This window comes from Anomalospiza imberbis, chromosome 1 (genome assembly GCF_031753505.1).
Source record: "Anomalospiza imberbis isolate Cuckoo-Finch-1a 21T00152 chromosome 1, ASM3175350v1, whole genome shotgun sequence".
NCBI lineage: Eukaryota > Metazoa > Chordata > Aves > Passeriformes > Viduidae > Anomalospiza > Anomalospiza imberbis.
In genome coordinates this window covers 60,889,791-60,913,088 of record NC_089681.1, presented here as the reverse complement: position 1 = coordinate 60,913,088, position 23,298 = coordinate 60,889,791, and the positions used below count along the sequence as shown (strand labels likewise).

The window sequence follows — 23,298 nt, the reverse complement described above, 5'->3', positions numbered from 1 at the left end:
CCTCTAAAGCTCTGCAAACTTAGCTTATCCTGGTAAACAGAACACAGCAAGATTTTTACACCTTTTTTCTTTTCCTGGGAAGTTGAATGTGGTTTTGTGCTATCATGACACTGATCGGCAAAAACTCAACAGGAAGAAAGCAAAGACCCTAACCTCTGACCTGAGGTAGATCATGCCAGAGTCAGGCAGACTAAGCACTATCTTTATAGAAAATGCCTCTCAGAGTGTGTGAGTACCTCAAAGACCTTGGGCTCTGCACTCTGTGTCACAGGGTATCACTTTTAGTCTCAATTAATTCTGAGGTGTCCAGAAATGCAACGGATGAACACTGCAGACTTAAAATAGGCCTCTTGATTTTCTTGGTTTCAATGTAGTTATGTGATTTTCTCTTCCCCCTTCACATTTCTCTTCCCCTTCTATAACTTAAATAATCACAAGGCTCAGTTGCCTACAGCTTTCTTGTGCACACTCTGTTACACAGGAATATTGCAACTGGGCAGATCCAAGAGTCTCCTTTCCAGTTGAAGTCTGGCCCATATCTATCCTGCCTAACTCTCAGACACTTCACAAGGGTCCCCAACATTGGTGCAAAGACCTCTCAAACTCCTCCTAACATCAGTGTAAAGATGGACATTTTTAGAAGATTATTACACTTTCAGGTGCATGAATCATCTTCTGGAGGTGTCCTGTATTCTCCATCAGGTGTGCAAGGTACCTGAAGTCAGGTGAGATGGGTGGCCACACAGAACACCATAGTTTGCTCCCTCTTTTAAGAAAACCACAATATAACACAGAGACTGCTGGTTGCTGTAGAAGCAGAGTTCTTGCCTCAACAAAGAGGTGGGAGTGAAAAAGGAGGAGTGAGTACTTTACTTTGACGCTGACAGTATTTCCCTCAGCTAAGTGGCAGGGGGAAGGCAGACAATGCAATCTGGAGGGTTTTTTTTTTATAACTAGCTCTCCTACACTCCTCCAGTCTGCCACCTGCTTGTATGTAGACCCAGCACATGAAGCACCCACTCCAGAGGATATCCTGGCAAGAGGACTGAAGGATATCTGCTGCTGAAGAGTAGGTAAGTCTCGATTCCATTGGGAGGTTGGACAAAGTCAGTTCAGAAAGAACTGCAGCATACTCATACTCATTTTAGCCACACTGGTCTCATCACTTTCTTGGTATGACTGATGGTGCTAAAAATTGTGTTTGTAAACTGGAACAGAAAGCCCAACAGCAGGAAGACAAACACAAACTCCTAATTAATTGAAACCTCACAGTATTCTTCAGTGGTCTGGTGCCAGTCTAACAAAGTATTAGGAGTGTGAATAAGCCAAATATATACAGTGGTTCTGGTCTAGTCTGTAACACACTTAAAACAAAACATATGGTGAAAGAGCTTGGCTGAATGAGGGCTAGCATGCTCTGTACCCAGCAGCATCCCACTGAGAGTGTCAAGTGGGCAAAATAATAATGGTTTGATGTGGATAGAGAAAGGAAGGGGAAGAGAGGAAAACATAATCAACAAAGAGAATGAGAGAGAGAAAACACTAGCATTTCTAGAGCAGGCAAAAATTTGAGGCTGAATTAGAATGTGCCCTTCAGATGATCTGTACTGGATTCTCAGTCTTTCTATTTTCACACTGGTTGAAAAAAACTAATAAATGGTCATTTGGGAAGTTTAGGAAGCATTTTCAAGCATAGGCTGAGTTAGTATCTAGTCTACTCTGCAAAGCTGCATCCTCAACACTGCCCAGTCCATCACAGAGTGACTGTGCAGGAACATTTATGATCCATGAACACACTAAACTCATAGAAATCCTCTGTGTGGAATTAACAACAGAACTTGACCCAAGATGACCAGCAATTCTTTTCCATGTTGGCGCTCTTCTTTAGCTCATTAGATGCTACATATCAACAGAATAAGTGATCCAAAGGAGAAGAACATGACAGACCTAATTTTTTTCCTTTCATAGGCATGTGAGGTGAATGTCATGTGTTGCTTCCCACCTACTTTCTTCTGGGTGATGCTTAGAGCAACACTCATATGCTGTGGAGGAAGTTGTGTCCAGCCTTTCTAAACCAACTAAAGGAAGTAAAAAAAGAGAAGAGAGACACAGAGAGGAAGATCCTAAAGGAGCACCTTACAGTAAAAAGATGTGTTTTGGCATGACAGAGTTCAAAGTTAACTGTTTGCAAGCCTCCACAGTAAAGATGCAACTTCCTTCATTCTGGGTGCTCTTTTAAGCTGATGTCTTATCTGAGAGGACCTGAAAATTCATCAGCAATCTGACATAGCGCTTTTCCTTCTAGGCAACATACCACAGATTTCCAGGACACACAAAAGAGATAGAAAAAGCAAAAATATATGGACTTTCTAATGTAATATATAATGCAAAATATTGTACAAAAAATTAGTTTTATCCAAAGCAAGCAATGTAGGGAATGACACTGAAAAGAATGACCCTACATGCCTATAACCATGCATCCGATGCTATCATCTCCAGCTGTGGTTGGGATAGAACATGGCACTTTGCGGCTCCAAACAAGTCAGCAGGGTTAATTGAAGGTGATTGGAACTACTGGAGCTGCTGCTGGGGACCCAATGTGACATCCCAAAATGAAGGAACAGGCTTCAGTATATCTTAGGACACTGGGACCAGTGGAATGTCTTTTAGTCTCCAACACTGAATTTAACATTTATTCCCTCCTCCTTCAGTGGGAGACAGACATTAGTTCTCCCTGTCACTCTTGAAGAACATATTCAGAATATGTAAAAGAGAGTAGTGACTCCTCTTCCTCTTCTCCCTCAGCAAAACTGCCAAAGATTAGTAGTATTTAAGATTTGCTTTCTAAGAGCACATCTTTGTTTGGACTAAGGACAGCACTCATGAAATCAAGACGAATTAACAGGTCATTATGCTCTGAAGAATTTTTTCTTTATCTGGAAAGACAATTCTTCAATTTATTGCTACCTAAGTTGCTGTACAGTGTTAAAACAGGCTATGACTACTACAGATCACAGGGCTGTTGTCTTGTCTTTTTTTTTTTTTTTTTTTTTGGTTAAGCGATCAAGCCATAAGCCATTTATGTGATAATCAAGAAAATTTTGCTCAAGGCAGCATTCTGGTTTTGCAGTGTTGTTTCTAAAGGCAAACAACTAGATTCACAAAAGAAAGCTTTCTCACTCCTTCTTATTTTGAAGCCTAATGAAATAGATATCCACCTGTAACAAGAGAGAACCATGGTCAGATTCCCTTCCTTTTGGAATCAGACCAGAGATAGGGATTTGGGTGTCCGTCTGACCACCAGCTTGTCCACAAATCATCAGACACAACAGCCATTCTGTGGCCTGTAAAATATATCAAGTTGTCTTAAGTGGTACTCAATAGTTGGATATCCTATGCTCCTGGAAAAGGTTGCTCTTCCTTGGTCTGACTCACAGAAAGGGCTGGAAGTAGAGTTTGCCAACTACCCATTGCTTCCAACAGTCCATTACAGGAGAAAAGGGTGCCTTCCCCAGAGATAAAGAAGGGCACCTAAACCACCCATCTAAATCTAAGCCAAGCCTCAAAACAATGTTTAAAAATGTTCAACATTTCAGGTTCATTATTCAGGTTTCATCTTTGCAAATTTTCTCTTTGCTATTTTTTCTCTTTTGGTGTGACTAGCTGAAAACCATCACATGGCTTGTCATACTCAAACTGCAGGGAGGAGACAAGAAGCCATTTCTTGTGGGATGCCACATCAGAGCTAAATCTCAAGGTTTTCCTGAATAAAAAATTTCAATACACTAGCTAGAATCACCTGATTTCCTCTTACATGTTTTATTTTTAATATTCTTCATCATTATACAATGCTGTCCCTTTTCAGGTGACCAGATTTCTGGCTGAGTCCCTGAGTTAGCTAACTGCCCTTGGATATCTGAAACCTGTGAATATAAGTCACTAGAGCTTTGGTCTAATTTAGATCACATGAAAATACATGCTGTCCTTAGACCAAATCAGCAGAGAAATACCAGCCTCACAAAATAAAAGAATAAGCAGAAAACAACATTAATTTTAAACACCATCTCACGCAGGAGGAAAAATCAAGAGAAGCTTGACAAACAGAGGAAATCTTAAAGCTTCTATGAACAGGAATTGTCTCCTTTTAAAGGCAACAATTGCTTCCATTTGTTTAGAAACTTTGAGAAGACCAGCACAACATAGCAAACTCCTGGAAGTGTTGTGATCAAGGAAAGGAAGACATGTGGGATGTATCCAATTAAAACCTATTTCTAATTATCCTAGGGTGAACTGAGCCAGCCACTGGACAACACTGTCTCCTTAAGTAAGGGCAAGCAAGCAGCGCTTAACTGAACAAATTACCGTATTAAAACAGAAAATGGGTTTCTAAGGGCAGTAACTTTTCCTCCTATACATTTGCTTTTGCTACATTCACGTAGCTTGCTGGGAATCCTGTTCATCAACCTGCAGACTCTCGGTCTCCAGGAGGATAATCAAGAACATACTACCTATGGCTACCTAAAAAAGACATATCTCATATATAGTAAATAATCTAAATAACTCATATGTGCTATAGATAGATATGAGCATATATGCCTGTATGTAAATATATAGAGAGTGGGACAGCACCTGTCCTTGATTTAGTTATCTAAATGCATATACATACGTAAATACATTATGTATGTATATAAGTATACACACACGTACACATATATGTAGGTGTTTATAGTACATATATGTAAGTAGGTGTGAACATATGCCAGTGGATGTATATATGCAGGAGAAAAAAATAAATTGGGAATGTTCTTTCTGACTTTAACATACCACTCATTTCGATAATTTTTTTTACTGAGTAAAGCAGCTCCAATGAGTTATTCTGGTCTTAAATGTTTAATGAAAGAAACCAGAACCTGGATCTTAAAGTACCCTTTCCAACTGCAGAAGAAATTAACAGAAATTAATAAAAAAACTGAAAATACTTAAGAAACAGCTACATACATACAATAACTCTTCACCAAAATGCAGGAAGGCAGCGTACCGTGCAAACTCTGAACCCAAAATCTTGGCCTCACAAATGTTAGCAGGAATTGGACAATTTTATTTTTTTTATATCTGTCATTGAGTGTTTTATCTCAGGGTTGCCCTGACATCATTCTCATCCCAGGTAAAATGAAGACTACAGCTGGTGCTGTTGGGGCCACTGCCTGCTAAGTAGTGCATGCCTGAAACGCAGAAGGAAATCAATATCGATCCCAGTGGAGCTTATAAGCATCCCTGGGAAGATCCAGCTCAGGGCACACTGAAGCCCTGTTTCACACTGATGACACAGTTGCACTGTTAAACTACCAGTTTTTCTGATATGAGCGTGAGGCTCTTTGAGGAGATGACTCCTGCTCCAAATTCTGCTGTGTGGTTGTCAGACACACTTTCTTCCAACTCCTTCTGCTGCATCAGCTGTGACTCTTCTATTGCAAGATGCCCAAGGTATGCTGGGCTTTATTGTTTCAGGAATGCAAAAATTACACCTTAAAAGGTTATCTTCCCCTATTTTGTACTTACTGGACAGATTTGGCAGATTCTGACATTTGTTTCCTGCTGTTCACCCCAGCAGGCAGAAATGGTCATACAGTCACATGCACACCCAAAAGCTTTTGTACAACTGCGGAATGTGACTTTTTTCTCATAATTCTCTGATTTTCCTCTCTCAGAAAAGCAGTACGTGGAATACCTAGGCTAGCCTGGCTACCAAATACAGCCTGCCTGCCCTCATGGAGCACTCTTTCTGGTCTAGCTATCTTGCTGAGAGATGAGCTATGCTAGCCATACAGCTTCTAGGTCTCAAGCTGCCTTGATATTACTATTCCTACACTGAAGACCTAGCTCTGGTAATTTCATTAAGATTTTTTTCTGGGACTTCAGCAAGTATCTTGAATATTTTTGTAGGAGCTACACAATTTGCTTGGAAGCAGTTTGCTTTTTAGAGACTATTCCAAGAAAACAATGAAGCTGCAAAGAAATAGTTAGATTACATTTTAAGAGGGGTGTCTGACAGCCTAATGTTAATCCACAATTTCAATATGGTCATGCTAGTGCTTAAAACTCATAATTACTTCACCCTGAATATAGCTAAATTAACTGAAATTACTTGAATCTACAATAAAGCAAAGCACTAGAGTCTGAAGCTTTCTGTTAACAAAGAACCACTTACCTGTAATCATTGTTAGAGCTGATAGACTTGCTAAGGCTGGGATATCAAGGTTAAGGCTCTTTAAGTTTAAGGAAAAGTCTTTAATAGAGTCGAGCCACTCCCCAAATCCACGAAGGCACTGAAGTCTATGAAGCACGAGTCCATTGCAGAATACAAACTTATCCTCAGCAGTATCAGACCTCAAATAAAAACAATTGACAAAATTATAAATGCATCTTCTACTTTACAGAAAAATGCATAACCAGTATTGAAGTGTCTGTCATTTAAAATCCAAGGCATATTATCCTGAGACATATGTGGGCATTCACGTTTGACAATATGTTTCTCCCTTGGGGCCAAAGTACAACAAACAAGCTTCTGTGATTGCTTACTTGGTAGAGTTATAAGCCTGAGGTTAGCTGCAGCATGTGGTGTAGACTGTCTAATTAGTTAAGATTTTGGTCCTGCCCAAAGGCATAAACAGAGAAGACATTTTGCATTAAATACTGTATGTTTGAACCAAAGGAATACTAAGTGAGTTTATTTTGACATACAAAACTAATAAAAAGATAGGTTCTGCAACGCTCAGCATTTACTTAGTATCATCTGCATTTTTCAGATTGTAAAAATTGGCAGGGAGAAAATAATGGAGAACACACACAGTAATGCAGGACAATACGCATAACTGCATAAACTCTTTATATGAAAACCTGTGTGCAAGAGAGAAATTACAGCCAAGCTCTCATCTTCTTCCTTCTCCATTACTAATATTTTTGTTAAAAAAACCACATGAAAAGGTCATTTTCAACTTAAATAAACATGGCATAACTGAAATCACCAGTCTGCAATTTTGCCAGTTCCTGAAAGTGGATTTGGTAGTGTCTTAGCTAGTGCTAGACTGACAAAGCATCTCCCTCTATTAAGTGACTCAGTATTAAGAAGAAAACCAATCTGAACAAGATTTTAAATCGTCTTCTTCCCTTTCAAAAACAGATGACAAAGGGAAAAGAAAAAACTTTCATACTTGGAGTGCATTTCTATATTTCATACTTATGAGTACGAAGCAGACTTGCTCAAATAGTACCTGAGGATCAATTTTGATTACTATGTAGGAGGAAAATGGGACAGATCAAATAAAAGAAGCACATTAGTGACACTTATGATCTCTTTTTAAATCACCTCCTTGATTTTTCCTGCAGTGTAAAACAAATTAAACACTATATCCTTTGTATGCAAACAATGCTGATTTTTTTGTGCTTTTTTTTTTGGTACAAATGACAATGTTCAAAGACAGCACCATATTTATCCCTTAAAAATATTCAGATGGATGATTTTTCACATCATCTTAAGAGGAAATTAAATAAATAGTTACCTGATGGAGAGTCTTAATACAAACAGCTCCAAAAAAGCTGATTCTATGAGTAATGTCTGATCTTCTTTTGGGAGGTCAGTAAATCCTGGGATTTTTTCTGCCCAGCCTCTAGTTATGTCAATGGAGGCAGTCAGAAGATTATAGAACTGTTGTACATGTTCTGCATCTGTGCCTGCAGCAGCCTGATCAGTGGAACAGTACTAAAATGAAAGCCACAGAAAGCAAGGTTATATGCATTTAAGGGCATTCTGTGAAACATACAGCATTATTTGCCCGACAACATTTCCTTCTGTGGCAAAGCTGGTATTATTTATAAAGACATAAAAAAATAGGTCTACATCTACCTACTTATTTGGTTACCTACAGGCATTTTGCTATTCAGATAGATATTACAAAAATATTTCCATACGTATAGAAGTAATTTCAAATTTATAACTAAAATATAATATCACATTTTACAAATACCTATATGCTATTAGTAAACAGAAATAGAAAGCTGGTGGGTAGGATAATTTGCATCACACTAGAAGAGGAACATTATTTGGCTTACTACAATGAAACACTTTTCCCATTGATGAATTTGTCTCAGTATGTCGGAAATGCAGATTTCTTCCAAAACCTCACAAAGTGCATTTTATCTGACAGTGATAGAGACACATAAGATAAATCACATTTTATCTGACACAGGCAGCATTGCTTCATTTGAATAGAGAATTGGTTCAAAGTAAACCAGCTGCCCCATATCACCTCTTATCCTTCAAATTGAAGCATTTGAGGTTCAGCAGAACCTATTATCCTGCTTATGTGGCCATAACTCTTCCAAGCAACCATTTGACAGTCTCAGCTTGCTCAGCTTCCCTGTGAGCCTCTGACAGCTCCCTCCCCACTATCTCCTACTTCATCACCAGTGGATCCCTGTCACTCCTTTGACGCTGCTCTCTCTCACTTGGCAGAATATAAAAAAGGAGCTTTTGTGGCTTAGTCCAATCCTGTCCTTGGAAAGTGCTGCTGGTTTTTTGAGCAGGTACTGAATAATGTGGCATTTATTGTAGTTACACCCTCATCATCAGACACCTGCTGGGTTATTTCTGGGAGAGACTTCATATCCACGCTCTCTTATGGGTTCAGCCAAAGAAAGGCCGAGGTAGTCTCCACAGCTAAAAGAAGCCGGCATTCCCTTTGGAAACAACTTCCCACATGCACTTAGGCTTGAGTCCATCAGCCCAAAGGCCACTCTAACAACTTTCCAAGCCAGAGTGGAAGCAGGAAAAAACTCTTTTCCCATCAGTAACAGTGGTCTGGCAGCCTGGGAGGACCATATTACAACCATGGGCTGCAGATATCACCCAAGTTGCTAACTGCAACCCAAAAGTTACCTCTGTGCAGCACAGAGAGGTGGGGCAGTAAGCAGAACTTCTCAGGTAGCTGTCCTGTATTCTGCCTCTCCTGGCTGGAGCTGGTTGCTATTGGCAGGTAAGGGATGAAGTACACAAAGTTGCTGACTGGTGGGAGAACTACAGCAATCCTAGAGACCTCTGTCTGTGTCTGGGTCCTGGTACTAGCCCTTAGTGACTCTGTTCTGCTTACCCAACACTAACTGCATGAGTTTCTCACAGTGAGTTCCAGCTCACATCCCTAATCAGCTAGTGAAACAGGTGCAATCCTTCTTATAAAGTTCATACAGAGATAAATTTTGCCTCAGCTGCTCCAAAGGATCCTGTGACATTGAGACAGGTACAGGCCACAATACAGAGAAGATGGGGAGCAGCAGTAGAAAAATTTCTATGCTGTATCATAGTTATGTGTTCAGACCCCCACTTGAATGGAGCAGTTGAGGATGCTCAAGCAGCAAGAATCAACTACCCCTGGCACTGGACTGCAGCAAGATGCACACAGGTAATTAATGGGTAGAAAAAGACAATTTACTTTTTCTGAGACCATGCATGTTCTGGACCCTCTAGAAGTGACCAGGCAGAGCAAGCCACAACAAGTGTGCATTTTGGCTCTGGAAGATGTGCTTTGCTACACATAGGGGTTGACCTATGACTCTTACTACACAGGGAAAAGAAACAGGCTGATGGAAACTCCTGCCTCACAACAGGTACTGCTAAGCCAAGATATATTCTTGATCCTTTGTGCAGTAAAGAAGAAGGAAAACAAAAGGAAAAGAAAAAAGGTACTACCCATTCTGAATGAGCTCATTCTAAATACAACTCATCACAACTCAGTAATTATGCCAGGTGTTAATTTGTTCCAAATATTTATAAAACATTCCTTTGGCAAAAGTAAGGCAAAGTTTTCACATTTTCTAATGAAGCTGAGTGCTGCATTATGTCATGTAACTGTGAATGCTACAGTGTGGTATACCCCACGCTGGGCACTGAATCAAATTAAATGCATCTAAAAAAATATAACCTGTATTTTTTAGCATAGTCTGTCCCACGAGAGCAATTTTAGAAGAAAGGTAAAAGATTACACGGAATTGTATAATTTTCAGCTGCTGCAATACATCATCACTGCTCACTATAAAGTACTAGCACTTACAAAGAGTTGTTAAAATAAAATATTATTTACTTGTAACAAACTTAGGAGCATACAAATAACCATAAACAATATGCATGTTTCTGTTTCGTGCAGCACAGTTGTAGGGTTTTACCATGTTCATTTCATGGAGAAGAAGTGATATTTGACCTAACTTATGACCAAGACAGCTGGCAATCTTGCCCTTGGTCAGGAGGCCGCAGGACGGAAGGGCTCCCTCGGACCTGCATTTCTAAACCTGCCCTATGCAAACTGGAGGCAAACTGGGAGAAAGACAAGAGACAAAGCTCTGCCCCCCTCCATTCTTTGGAGCGCCTCTGGGAATTCAATGAAATATGACTGTTACTTAAGGAGGGGGTTGCATGTGTAGCAAGCAACATTAACTTGTATGTTATATCTGAAGAGATTTGGAAAGCCTGAGGTTGGGAAGCCCGAGAGCACAATTTAGCTCTGCCCTTTGCCTGCTTTCATCAGTCCTTCATCCACGGCTACAGCTGCAAAAGCCTAACAATAACTTCTCTGCACAGACGAAAGCCTACACTCATTTTTCCAAAAGCCACGATATGTGCTTAATTTTGTGGCCCAGGAAGGGGGGGATTTTTGCCTAAATGCTGCACTCCCCCTCTGAAAAGGCAACATTTCTATTAACATTGGTGCCTACTCTGCATGAATAAGAATGGCAAGGGTCTGTTTCACATCTCACTTCCTTAGAAGCGTAAACTCAGGGAATTGTACCAGTAAACAGGTGTGAGACCAGACTACGGCCCCTGGCAATTGCCTTTTGAAACCAAGTACCTAAATATACCACTGCTGTGGACTGGTAAGATAAAACCAGTGCTAGATGAAAAGCAGCCATGTTCTGAACAGAACTGTTTCCAATGTTTTGCTGTAAAGTTTGTAGCTTATGTAATTTAATTTTGGTTTTGTTTTTCCCTGGGTTGCTCTGTGTATGTGTGTGTGGGTCTACAGGGTTTTCTGGAGGGAAGGGATACACACTTTTGTCCGAAACTTTTATCAGTAATTTCAGTTTATCAGTAGTTTATCAGTAAGACAGTCAAGATATTACAGCTTGTAAACACAAAGACCGTGCTAAACATTAAGGTCGTATCTGCAGAAGTGTCAGGGCTGACTCCAAAGCCAGGTTTCCAGATCTGCCCATTTGTGGTGCTCATCAGGGTCACAGCCTAGCTGAATGTGCCATAAGTTAGTCTTTACAGGCACAGGATTATTCTTCATAGGAATATTTTAGCATTGCAGTGTGTTTATAGCATGTTTCATTAAAATCATTAAATTCAGTTAATCTTGCTCTTTACACAGCATTTGTTTTTTGACCTCCCCTAACTTTTCAAAATAAGTATAAGGGTCTATGAAAACCTAAGAATCTACTATTTTCTTGTAAAATATTTTTGTTATTTCAGTACCACTGGGCATAACATACTATTATATATTTTAGTGTAAAGAAAAACTTAGATATTAATATGTTCTAACAGATAATCATACTTAATCTTTTAGCTTCCAAGACTAAATTAATTTACTGTCAATCATATGCTCCCTGTAACGTCCAACAGAATTGTTCAACAATTAAATCTGTGGGTTGTTTTCATTAAAAGAGAAACAATTACTGTTGGACAAAGAAAAAAGTCACGTAAAAGTACATAATTTTTGTTCAGTTTTCTGTAAATGCAAAAGAATTTTATATCAATAAAGAAATACAAACTATGGCCCCTTGACTCCTGTAATTCTGTGGAACCCAGAAGATTTCTATCAAAGAGCACAGCTCATCACACACCTTGGTATTTGCAGAATGATCCCTGAGATATTCTGGGTAAGTTAAGGTACATGTAGATATGGCTAATGCATTCTCCCCATAGTAGGTTGTCAGACACCAAACAGCTAGATTCTTGATAATGACTTGGAAAATAATAAGATTTAATGCTTCCAGATTAGTTTGAAGAAAATACGCTACAGCATGCTTTAAATTGCTAAAATATATATATAAGTATAGTCTAAAATAGCATAATGTAATTTTTATATAATTGCAGTAAATATGCTTTAGGATTAAATATTACTTAGCAACAAGTGATAAATGGCCAATGGAGTTATTGTCTGAGTATAGCAGTCTCAACTATAATCATATTTCTTTAAGGGGGAAGAATTTGATCTTGGTTTTCCATAGCTGTAGTTTCTTTTCTTATCCTATATCAACCTGCCTAAAAATTGTATTTAACAAGCCATTTCAATGCTGCATTTCAATAACTACAGAATATTTTTTTCAGCTTTCAGAATATTCCATGAATATTTAAATTGTGACTATGCTACATTAAAGAACAAGGTTACAAAAATATGTACTCTTTGGTAAAGCTTTGCTGATTTTTCAGAATTTTAATTTTAAAAGGCTTGTTTTAAAAATGTGAGTTTTACGGAAGGAATATTTATGCTGGCGTATCCAAAGCATACCCTGTTCCCATTTAAATAATGGCAAAATTCCTATTGATTTCAACAGGAATGGTCCTTTCTATTCAGTGTCACAGTCTGCAACCCTTCTATCTGAATATAAGGGAAGTGCTATTAAATTTTAGCCTTCAGAAAATGGAAGTTAAGATATTGGACATACAAGTACTGCTCCTGGTTAATCAATGACATCATAATTGATCATGTTTCAGCGCAGCCTTTTTGCAAGAAGAATGCTCTATTTATCCATGCATTTTTGCTTTAACTCAGCCACTGAATATACTGCAGATTATTAGATTATTTTGTGATTGAGATCCTCACAATGAATAGTTACTAATATTAATATCTACTGTACTTCCTTTCCTCTCATTGTCCACCTATCACAAAAAGACAACGGCTGGCTGGACCTATTTCTACCCTCATCCAAATTTCACACTTAATTTCATTTCGGCAAACCAGCTGGTAAGGAGAAATGCAGCTCGCAAATCATTTCTGTGCGGAAAGCAAACAGGGAAAGAAAAGTGAGACATACTCTTGAATAGTCCAGCTCCCTGGGCGTGGAGTCGGTTAAAGCTCGAACGAGGGCATTCATCATGCTGATGGGAGGAGAGGGCGGGGAGGGCTGAGAGGGTTCTTGCTGTAAGGGGCTCTTTGGTTTGGAAGGCAGCCGACCTCTTCTCCCTTTCAGGCTGTCGGTACGGACAACTAGGTGAAAAAAAGCCCAAGGGAATCAGTTGTGAAGGTACCAGCAAATGATGGATCAGAATGAACACCCTGCTTTCCTTACGGTGGCCAGACCAGCAAAAAAAAGAGCGTTCTCTAATTTCAGCACGTGCTCTTGATGCCTTTGATTGCAAAGGACCACAAATGGCACCAGAACTGTGTCAGACCTACGGTCGTAAGCAGCAATGTAGCTGCTTAGTGAGAGCCCAGCTGTGTTCCTTGTGTCCATGCTTTGTTTGCAGCGTGTCAGTGTGCCCGTGTACATGTGCCCGTGACACCCCACTGCTGAAAACAAGCGGAATGTGAAACACAGATTTTAGTGTTTCTACTAGCAGTGTCCCTTTTAAATGGCAGAGGCATTCATTCAAAGTAATTTTAGCTTTCTTGAAGCATTTGAAAAAATACGGCCACACTATATAGGTTATATTATCCATGTCAGTATTTGCAATGGGACTGCTCACACAATATTACTCACATGCTTAAATATTTGCAGAATTGGGACTAATGAGTTGATCCTGTTTCCATTTAAATTAATTGCAAATTTACAATCAGGTTATGGGAATGAAACGAGATCCTGTGTCAAAATGCACACAATCCACTGCAGCCCCCAGTGAGATAACAAGGGGAAGCCAATAGCATTATCGAGCAATGTTCAAAGTTAATAAAGGAGACATTTTGGCCACTGTCAAATTATCCTCTTGTGACCTTGCTGTTCTTGAACTCTGGTGTCTATGGTCTAAATATGATAATAGGGGTGAAAAGCAAAAATCAATACATTACTACATAAATGCACATATTTTGGGGTAAGTTATGAATCTCATCACTGTCAAATTTATTGTAGAGACATCCATGCTGACATAAACACACACAGAGACATGGATTCATAAAACATAATCTTTTAGTTTTCTGGGATCATAAATAGCCAGAGTCCTTACCTTCTTTAACCATGCCGACACTGAGACACTTCTGGAACCGGCAGTATTGGCATCTGTTACGACGTCTCTTGTCCACTGGGCAATTTTTATTTGCCAGACAAACATATTTTGCATTTTTCTGAACTGTTCTCTGTGAAAATGCAACACGGTAAAAATAGTAAACTGATTGTTTCTTGAGCAGCTTAGAACCTGACAAAATGTGTTTTAATTACAACATGAAAAGTGACAGTGCAATTCATATAATTAGATAAAATTAATTTCCTAACACACTAGCCTGCAGGAAAAACAATTTTATTAGTGCTAGCTGCTGACAATGAAAATCATCTAGGATTTTTCTGAAGCAAGTCTCTGGAGACAGGCAACTTTGAATGATAAAATCATATCTGAAATTACCAGGTCATCACATCTACCTTTGGGGATTAGATTATCTCCGCTTTTAATATCCCTTTGGGAACAATTTTCTACTTGGTTCATTCCCTTGATTATTGCTGACCTTATTAAAATAAAATCAAAATGATCTGCAATGTACTTCTCTTGCTATCACTATTGTTAGTCAAATACCACAATAACTGCTTTGGTTAGCCATTAAAATCATCAGGGAGAAAAATAAAAATACCAGTAACCCCTACAAAATATGTTTGGCTAAATACTCTGGGAAAGTTAACCTGACCTGAGAAAAAATGACAGAATGATGACATAGTTATGTAAATTTAATTAACTCTAAAGTCATGTTGAAAAAACTAAAACAAAATTAAAATGTGTAGAAACCTGGTAAGCTTTGCAAGAATGTAACAAATATCAATGCAAAAACATATCATGCTGCCATACTTAAAATCAAAGATACATCAATAAATAACATTCAAAAAGGTATTACTAGAAAAGAAACCAGGAACAAATTTATCAACTCAGCATTCAAAATTAAATCTTTAACTGCAATTAAATTAATAGATAAATTTTATTCCATAATTTGTGTTTGTTATCAAATAACAACCTCAATGTACTAAATATAAGAAACACAGCAAATATTGTTCATTGTGATTTGGAGCTGAAAACAGTTTAATTTTGCAGAATAAGGTACTATTGCAACTCAAGGGTATGCTATTGATTTCCACAGGGGCAGGTTTGGGATAAAAAGAGCTGAGCTGCTATTTCCATGTTATTTGTGATCCCTTTTCTAGTTATATTTAAATAACAAATTAGTTTTATAGGAGACGTGTGTGTTACCACGTGGTCAAAAGATTATTATTAAGTAACACTGAAAACTCCACCTACAATAAAAAAATGTTGTAAGCCCTCCCCCCAAATATTTTGGGACTGTTTTTGTTCCCATTATATCTTTTACCAGAATAGGGGCATAACTGCTATCTTAGCAAGAAGAAATATACAAATTCAACCCCAAATGTTTCAAATCTTAAACTTTCTGTGCAGAACCATCTGACCAAAAGTCATTCATAAGCTCTTCTCTTAAACAAGCTATTTCTGAAATTAATACTGGAATCTGGACCTTCAGACTCTGCTGAAAGGAAATTACAAAGCACCCAAACCTAAGATCTAAAGAGTATATTCAACTCTTGAAAATATAAGTGCAAAGTTCCCACTGAGAAACTGCTGTGTCTAAGTTATTTGTGTTGCTACTCAGCCGCAAAGCTGCCTTCATTGCAGAGCAGGCACGGGGACCCTGTGCAGTGCTTAGTCACTGCTCTGCAGGCAGCTTTCCCCTGGTAAGGACTCGCCGGGCTCCTGAGCTGAAGGGTAATGACAAGGCAGCAATCAAAAGCAACTAGAAGTACTTGGGTTTGTCCCATGAGTGAAACCAGTTTCTTCCTGGTGCTGACCACCCTGCATTCTTCCTCACGCCAACTTTCCCTGGACAACAAATGGCACCGCTGCCACCACCTAAAATATTAAGTGGACTTCATGATTTCAGGGTTTCTTTTCTCATCTTAAAAAAAAAAAAAGTATAATTGGAATTGGTGACTGAGTAAAACCCAGGTTGAATGTACTCCAGATGAGTTTCGCTACAGAATAAATGCAGTTTATAGCTTAAACTGGGGTGACCTATATTTCATTGAGGAATGCTGGCAGACCAGACGTGGTTCCCCCAGATCACTGCCATGGCCTCTTCTCAGCAGAGAATGGCTGATCCTTTTATCCTGCAGAGGGTTTTCCTTGACCTTCAAAAACTTTGGGCATCCCTGCTGGGGGGCTGAGTTTTAACACACCATGTCCCTGGAGCCCCAGGTCAGGGCCAGGAGCACGTGGGGACAGAGGGGTTGGGAGCAAGCAGGGAGGGGAGCGAAGTGCGGATCTCTCACCTTGAAAAAGCCCTTGCAGCCCTCACATGTCCGCACCCCGTAGTGCTGGCAGGCGGCATTATCTCCACAGACAGCGCAGGTGCCTTCCCCGGACGAAGAGCTCCTGCTGGGAGGAGACGGGAGGCCACTGCTGCCGCTCCCGCTGCTCTCCCCCATCAGGCTGGAGGTGGCTGCGTTGAGGCCGAGCGGTGAGAAGGCTAAGGTGGCTGGTCGTTTGGCCAGGTGAAGCCCGTAGGAATGGCCCTCCATGGGAGCCTGGCTGGCGGCGGGCCTGTCGGAGCCCAGGGGCAGGCTCAGCGAGGCAGGGTCGTAGCACATGTGGGCGGCCGCGGACGGCGTGTGCGGAGGCGAGTGCTTGAAGTGGAAGAGAGGGAAGCGCGGAGGCACGGTCTTCATGGGGGCGGCGTCCATCAGGTGGCCGGGAGGCAGGCAGGTCTGCGTGGGCTGCAGCGGGGGCTCATCCCACAGGCCCTGGTGAGAAGGGAAGCCAGGCGTGGTGGGCGTGGAGGGTGGGGATTGCTTGAAGTACATGGAAGTGCTGGGCATCCCCTCATCTGTAGATGGGGGCAGCGAGGGCTGGTATGGGGACAGCCGGGTGTCTTCCATCTTTATGAGGGGCCTCTGGCCAGAGGAGGCAGTTTGCATTTGGTAGAGGCAGGAAGGCTTGAGCTCATAGCTGCCAGAGTAACCCTCCATAAAGGTGCTGAAGCTGGGAAGGGAGGTGGTGGCAGTGGCAGTGATTTCGGTGCTGCTCAGGTCCATGGTCAGCTTGGCATAGTCAGGGTTCATGATGTCTGAGCTGTACTCCGAGCCATACGCGTAGGTCTGGGATGCATAATTCGAACCGGGCGGTGAAGGACTATACTGCGCTTGCACACAGGGCATATCTGCGAGGGCAAAGGGGCACGTTAACAACAAGCCCAGCGCACCAGGCTGCGGCCCAGGCCCTCGCTAGCTGCTTTCCTAGAAGCTTTCCCAGGGCTCAGATAGGCACCCGGCTCCCATTCGGACATTTAAATTAGCCTCGAACCTTTTCCTTTCAACAAGAAACATGAACCAGGGACCAACTAAGCATTCAGTGCTAGGAGTCTGCTCTCATCGAGTCAAGGGAGAAACTCACATTTATACCAGTGTCAGTGAAAGAAGAATCCATCTCAAGCTGCCCTACATCTGCTGCTTCATATACATAGGTGTCAATGAGAATTAGATAAGCACGAGGAGAACAGTTTATGACTCTGAATCTACCTCTGTATGCATGCAATCATGCTGTAAAACTTTCATGAAGGGTAAACGAGATTATCAAATGCATAATATTAAAAATTATATTTATTTTTTAAAAAGCAGCATCTGCAGCACATGTCAGAGGAATTACTACTCAGGACTTGCAAACATAAATTTTGCTTACTCAGCTCTGGACCTTTGAAGAATATTTCTGGTCAGCTAATAATTTAAGGTTGCTGTCTCATTACTAGTTTTAAGGCTTATCTTTGGTAGAATGTTCTCCTTTAAAAAGTGGAGGGTACAACATTCCCTTCGATTTGCAAAAATGTTGGATAAAAGGTATGTGGTATTCTGTTTTCATGGGAAAGCAAGGTTGAGGCCAGTACTACAGTTGGTTTTATTCATTAGTCATGAAACATAATGCGGTTCACTGATAGCTGGGATGGTCAAAGCAACACAGTGCCTGGCTAAAAAGATCTGATTGTTATTTTCTTTTACATTTCCTACTAGTCTGCCATGTAATTTGCTGGTCACAAGAAGTAATAGACCCAATTCTGCAATTCACTGAGGTTTGCCTGACTAAACACTGTGAGATTCTAGACCAATATTTGCAACTCGAACTAAAAGTGTGTGGCGTATTTTGGTTCCACAGCAGAGAAATAAAATGCATCAATTAGTATAAATTTTCTCATAAAGAGAAAAGCAAATATGGATAAAATGTATATCAAAATTAAGTGTAGTTCATCTCTTCTTAATCATGGTAATTTATATTCCAGAAGCACTTGAGAAATAATTCATGTTAAAATAAAAAAAACAAACATGCCTTGGAAATAATGAGGTTTTCCTCATTATTTTAAGAATTCTTTTCACTTACAATTTTAAAATATTCACTCCTGGCATGCAGGAATCCAAATAATTTGTGTTAAATCAACTTTTAATTCTTTCCTGCCTGCTTTGCAGATAAATATATTTAAACTAAGCACCAAATTTGAATTATCACGCTGTCACAAACCATTCACATCTTTCTTCTCCTCGAGAAAACACTAAAATCTGAGAAAAAAAAATTTGTGCTGTTTCCTGAAATTAAGACCTTCTTTGCTTTAAATCCACAAGCTCGAAGAAGGAGGCAGGACAACCCTCCCCCCTAAGTCTTGCCTCCCAATGTTATTTATGTATTATTCTACTGTTCTCTTTTTTTTCCTGTCAATTTCTGTCCATGCCATTCCACACACACACATTTCCTGGCAAGTGGTATCATTATCGTTTGTTAGTTTAAGGACTGGCTGTTAAAACATAGTGATCAGTGCTTAATCAGATAAAAAGGGAAAGAAATTCTTTCTACACACCTCCACTGAGAACCGACGGAGGAATACAACAGGGTGAGTTCACAGCTAATGTCACAACTGGACGTGTTGATACACAGCTCTATGAAGGAAAAAGGCTTTTTTGCTAGCTCAGAAAATGAGCAGGAGTTCAAGGGAACAGATCATTATGCCCTTTTTTTCTGCATTTTCCTGAGCATAAAAGAGTTATGCCACTGAATTCTGTGCAAAGTGGAGCAGAAAAACAGAAGTCTAAAATAACTCTGACTAGAGGACTGAAAAAATATCCCTAACCTAAAGGTCTGGTCTCTCCTGGCTCTGTGGGACTCCTCCTACCTCGCCTTTTGCCAGCGCACTTGTCTAAGTCTAACCTCTACTTTTCCACTTAGGCCACCAGTATTAATTCCCCTGCGAAGTGAATAACCTGGGACTTTTTCTTTATCCAACAATATTAAAACAAGAAAAGAAAAGGCCACACAGGATATGCATTGAAGAGCAACCTGTCATCAAAACCCAAATGAATGGGTAAAAGCATCAGGGCAGGGACATTAGGAGCTATTACCATGGTGTTCTGCTTTCTTTGCGAGAACTTGAGGTAAAGGACGCCCAGTTTAACGCCAGGCAAGCTGGGCTCCTCACAGGGACAACTAGCACCCCCAGCCAGCTTCCCCTTAAATCTGGCACGTCTTTGGCGAGGGGCTCGCAACCCCGTGTGCCCAGGCACGGCATCGCCAAAAGCGCTGCGAAAGGCACGCGCTGCTCCGATCCTTTTGGGATTTAAACTCCCCGGGACGTCGGGGGCCGATGATGCCAAAGGGATTTGGGAAGGGTAGGGGCCGCGCCAGGAGCTCCCGCACCCCTTTCCTCCCCCTCCTGTCCTTCTCCCGGAGCGGCAGCTTACCTGGTGGGTATCTTGCGCGCTGAATGGTGGGGCTGGAGGTGCGGACGGAGGCGGCGGCGGGCGGCGGCGGCGGCGGCGGGGTGGGTGCCGGCTGGGACCTCTCTGCGGAGGCGGGCCCGGGGCCTGGCCTGGGCGGGGGGCGCTCTTCCGACCCGGGCTCTGTCCGCCGGCGGCGGGAGACAAGGCACAGTCAGGGGCGGCGGTGCCCGGCGGGGCAGAGGGGAGCCCCTCGCCTCCCCCCGGCGCGGCGCCTCAGGGGGACGTGGGGGCACCGTCCCCGGAACTCGCACGCCAACCCCCCGCCTCGCCCCGCGAGTGGGAAGTGGGAGCCGGCCGGAGAGCGCATTCCTGCCGGCTCCCGCTCCCTCATCACACAAAAGGCAAGAGAGCACCGGGCTGGGACAACGGAGCCGCCGGTTTGTTCTCCTGGAGAGGAGCCTGGGAAAGGCAAGAGGATAACCCCGGGCGGGGTGACTACAACAAGCGGGACAGCATCCCCGAGCGTCCACTTCCCCGTGAGAACTTTCTCTTTTTGGGATGCAGAGACCGGGGGAAAGTAGGCTGGGAGTTTTTATGCAAGGTACCGGTCAGACTTGAGGGGTGTCCTACCGACCCGGCTAACCTTGTGCGGTGTCTCCGGGCCCATCATAGCTGGCGCGGAGGAGGGAGCGTAGCCCAGCCGCCTCCCCCCGACCCTCTGGGCGCTGCTAGCCGGGCTCCGTGGCAGCGCGGGGGATGCTCGGCCGCGCCGGCCCCTGCCCACGGAAGCCGGTCCCCGGCGACTCTTTCTCCCGCTCCTAGTCTTTCTTTTGCCTTGCCCGCGCCCCTCGCCTTTGAACCCCCGCCAGCTCCTGGGGTGTTAAGTGCCTGCCAGCTCATCCCTTACTCTCCCGAGGGTTTTGTTCCCTTACGAGCTCCTACGAGGCGGTTTCCCGCTCGGCGCGGAGCGCCCTAGGGCTCCTCTCTGCCCCCCCCGAGCCGCCGGTTACCTAGAGACACTCGCTGCGCTTTTAACCACGCAGCACCCCTCCGGCCTGCCGCCGCCCGAGCCAGGAGCGCAGGGCCGTAAGGGCTGTAAATTAGGAGGAAATAACTACCCTTGTCAAAGCTCTTTTCTTCCTCCGTGCACTTTACATTCAGCCCCGAGTGACACCCCTCCCCACCCTGTAATACGAGGAGGAAACCGTGAAACACTCCATTGTGATTGTGACTTCTTCAGGCGAGTTTCGAAACCTTCATTTACCCGGGAGGGACTGCGGAGGGGGAAGCTCCATTCAATTAAAAAGTTTCGTGCTGGATTTCCACCGCCGGTTAGCTGGCGATTTTTTTTTTTTTTTGGTGGGGGGGTGGGAGGGATCGCCCCGAGCCGCACGGTCACTCCAGCAAATATCCACGAGATCGCGTGAGATTCACCTCCGAAGAAACCGTCTGGTCTGGTTTAGTCCATTGTTTTTTACCGGGGCTTGACTCCAGCATAGAACGGTCTCCACGGAGGAGAGAAAAATAGGGCGAAGAATGTAATCGAGTGAAGCGGCTTGGATAAAAGTTAGCGATTCATTCCCAAACTTTTTTTTTTTTTTCCTGGAGAAAAAAAAAATCCTATCCCAACACGCCAATCCCCCTACAAAAAACAGTGTTTTACGCCCTTTCCCTAGGAAATATCCTCGCACGGATTCCATCGTATCCAAAAATTGCAAGTTAAGTAACAGCGTTCTTAACTAGCCGCTCTAAGGTGAGCGACATCTCCGCCCGCGACAGGCTATCGCGATAATGCTGCCCCGATAACTGTCCCTCTACATAATATCACAACCCAACGCCCGCGCTTTCTAGCCTCTTTCCAAGACTGAAACTTCTTTCGCAGCTATTAAGGCGAGAAGGCAAAGGCGAGAGGCGCCGCTGGGGCAGGGAGCGGGGCAGCGGCGGCGCAGCCCAGCCTCCCCGCACGGTACCGCCCGTGCCGGGGCACCGCGGCCCCTCGTTACCACTTCTGACCTCCGAAGGGAAAAGTGCACATTTCCGAGGAGCAGATGCCGGGTAGACGTGCCGTGCAAACATCCCGTCTCATTTCAATACAATATGTCACATTCCAGCAATTACCTCTTGGGCGAGCTCTTTGGGCTGCCGAGGGGGGCTGCTCTCTCCCAAAGTGAGATGAGCTCAACCTGCCTCGCTGTCCCTATTAGACAGCTGAACTTGTGCAAACAGAGCCACCTATTTCCCAAGCGCGGCTAAAGGAGGGAGACAAATCGCTGCCATTCATCACCGGCGCTGTAAACTCCCCGCCGCCGCCGGCAGCATCATTTCCATGACAACAACTAGCAGAAATACCTTAGTACCACCGGCTCCAGCTCCCGCTCCGCTCAACCACAGCCCTCCCATTTGCGAGGAGCAGCAGTGCCCCGCGCACGGCAGGAGTTGCCGAGACGGCAGGGACGCTCTTAAGACGAGCGGCAATTGAACATCCACGGGGAGTATGGGGGAGGAGGGGGGAAATGTGAGGGAAAAGTTTCAGCGAGAGCCCGGCACGGCAGCGCGTCGGCTGAGCCGCATCGCTCGCCGCCGGCATCTCCCCAGCATCTCTACCCCGGCGGCGTAACTTTCACGGAGTGGGGACATGCCGCGCTGTCCCTCTCCCTCAGCCGCTCCCGTTCACTCGCATACGTACTCGGTTGCTGTGGAGGTTCCGTCTTTACATCTAGTTTGTAGGTGCCCGCTTCCTTAAAGGCGTGTGTAGGCGCTGTCCAGCGGCAGGACCCGAGACACAAAATCCCTCAGACTCCGGGTAGCTGCAGGTCCAGAGGGTGCGTTATCCCGAGGCATGGAAAAGGATTGAAAAAGCTTGAGGAGCCAGGAGCCCGTCCCCGGGCGAAGGGAGGGAGTGAGCAGGCGGGCGGGCGAGGGATGCCGAGCGGCGGCCGCCGCCGCGATGTGTCTTTGTGTGTGTGCGGCGGGAGCCGGGCCGGGACCTGTGCCCGCGTCCCGGTGCGAGTGCCCCGGGGTGCGCGTGTGCCTGCGCCGGAGAGAGGGGACGGAGGCGCCTCTCTGCGCTGCTCTCCCGCTCCCTCTCTCTGAACGTCATTTATGTGAGAGGAGCCCTAGCGGCCTCTCCATAGAGCGGCTGGAATGCGAAACGTCAATAGTGACGCCATGGGAGCCTGACGCTACTGACCCCCCCCCCCCCCCGCCCCAGTGTGTGCGCCGCGCTCCCGCCGCACCGCGCCGCGCCGAGCTGTGCACAGCCGCGCACAGCCGAGAGGTGCGGAGCGGTGCGGAGCTCCGGCAGAGCCGTGCTGAGCCGCCGGCAGCGGGACGGCACGGCCGGCCGGCCGC

General features: G+C 43.6%; 1 protein-coding gene across 2 annotated transcripts in view; it reads right to left on the bottom strand.

Moving 5' to 3' along the window:
• The window catches only part of NR4A3 (nuclear receptor subfamily 4 group A member 3), a 31,356-nt gene extending 8,310 nt beyond the window's left edge, over positions 1 to 23,046 (bottom strand). Inside the window, exons 1-7 of one of the 2 annotated variants that reach the window (XM_068194410.1) lie at positions 22,634 to 23,046; positions 19,969 to 20,127; positions 16,525 to 17,411; positions 14,210 to 14,339; positions 13,084 to 13,256; positions 7,560 to 7,759; positions 6,209 to 6,387 (exon numbers count right to left, since the gene is read on the bottom strand). In XM_068194410.1, coding sequence (XP_068050511.1) covers positions 6,209 to 6,387; positions 7,560 to 7,759; positions 13,084 to 13,256; positions 14,210 to 14,339; positions 16,525 to 17,409 — 1,567 coding nt within the window. In that variant the 5' untranslated portion in view covers positions 17,410 to 17,411; positions 19,969 to 20,127; positions 22,634 to 23,046. Of the gene's footprint in view, positions 1 to 6,208; positions 6,388 to 7,559; positions 7,760 to 13,083; positions 13,257 to 14,209; positions 14,340 to 16,524; positions 17,412 to 19,968; positions 20,128 to 21,211 lie in introns of both variants that reach the window. The other variant, XM_068194402.1, reaches the window with a different exon arrangement.
• Between the last annotated feature and the right edge of the window lie 252 nt (positions 23,047 to 23,298).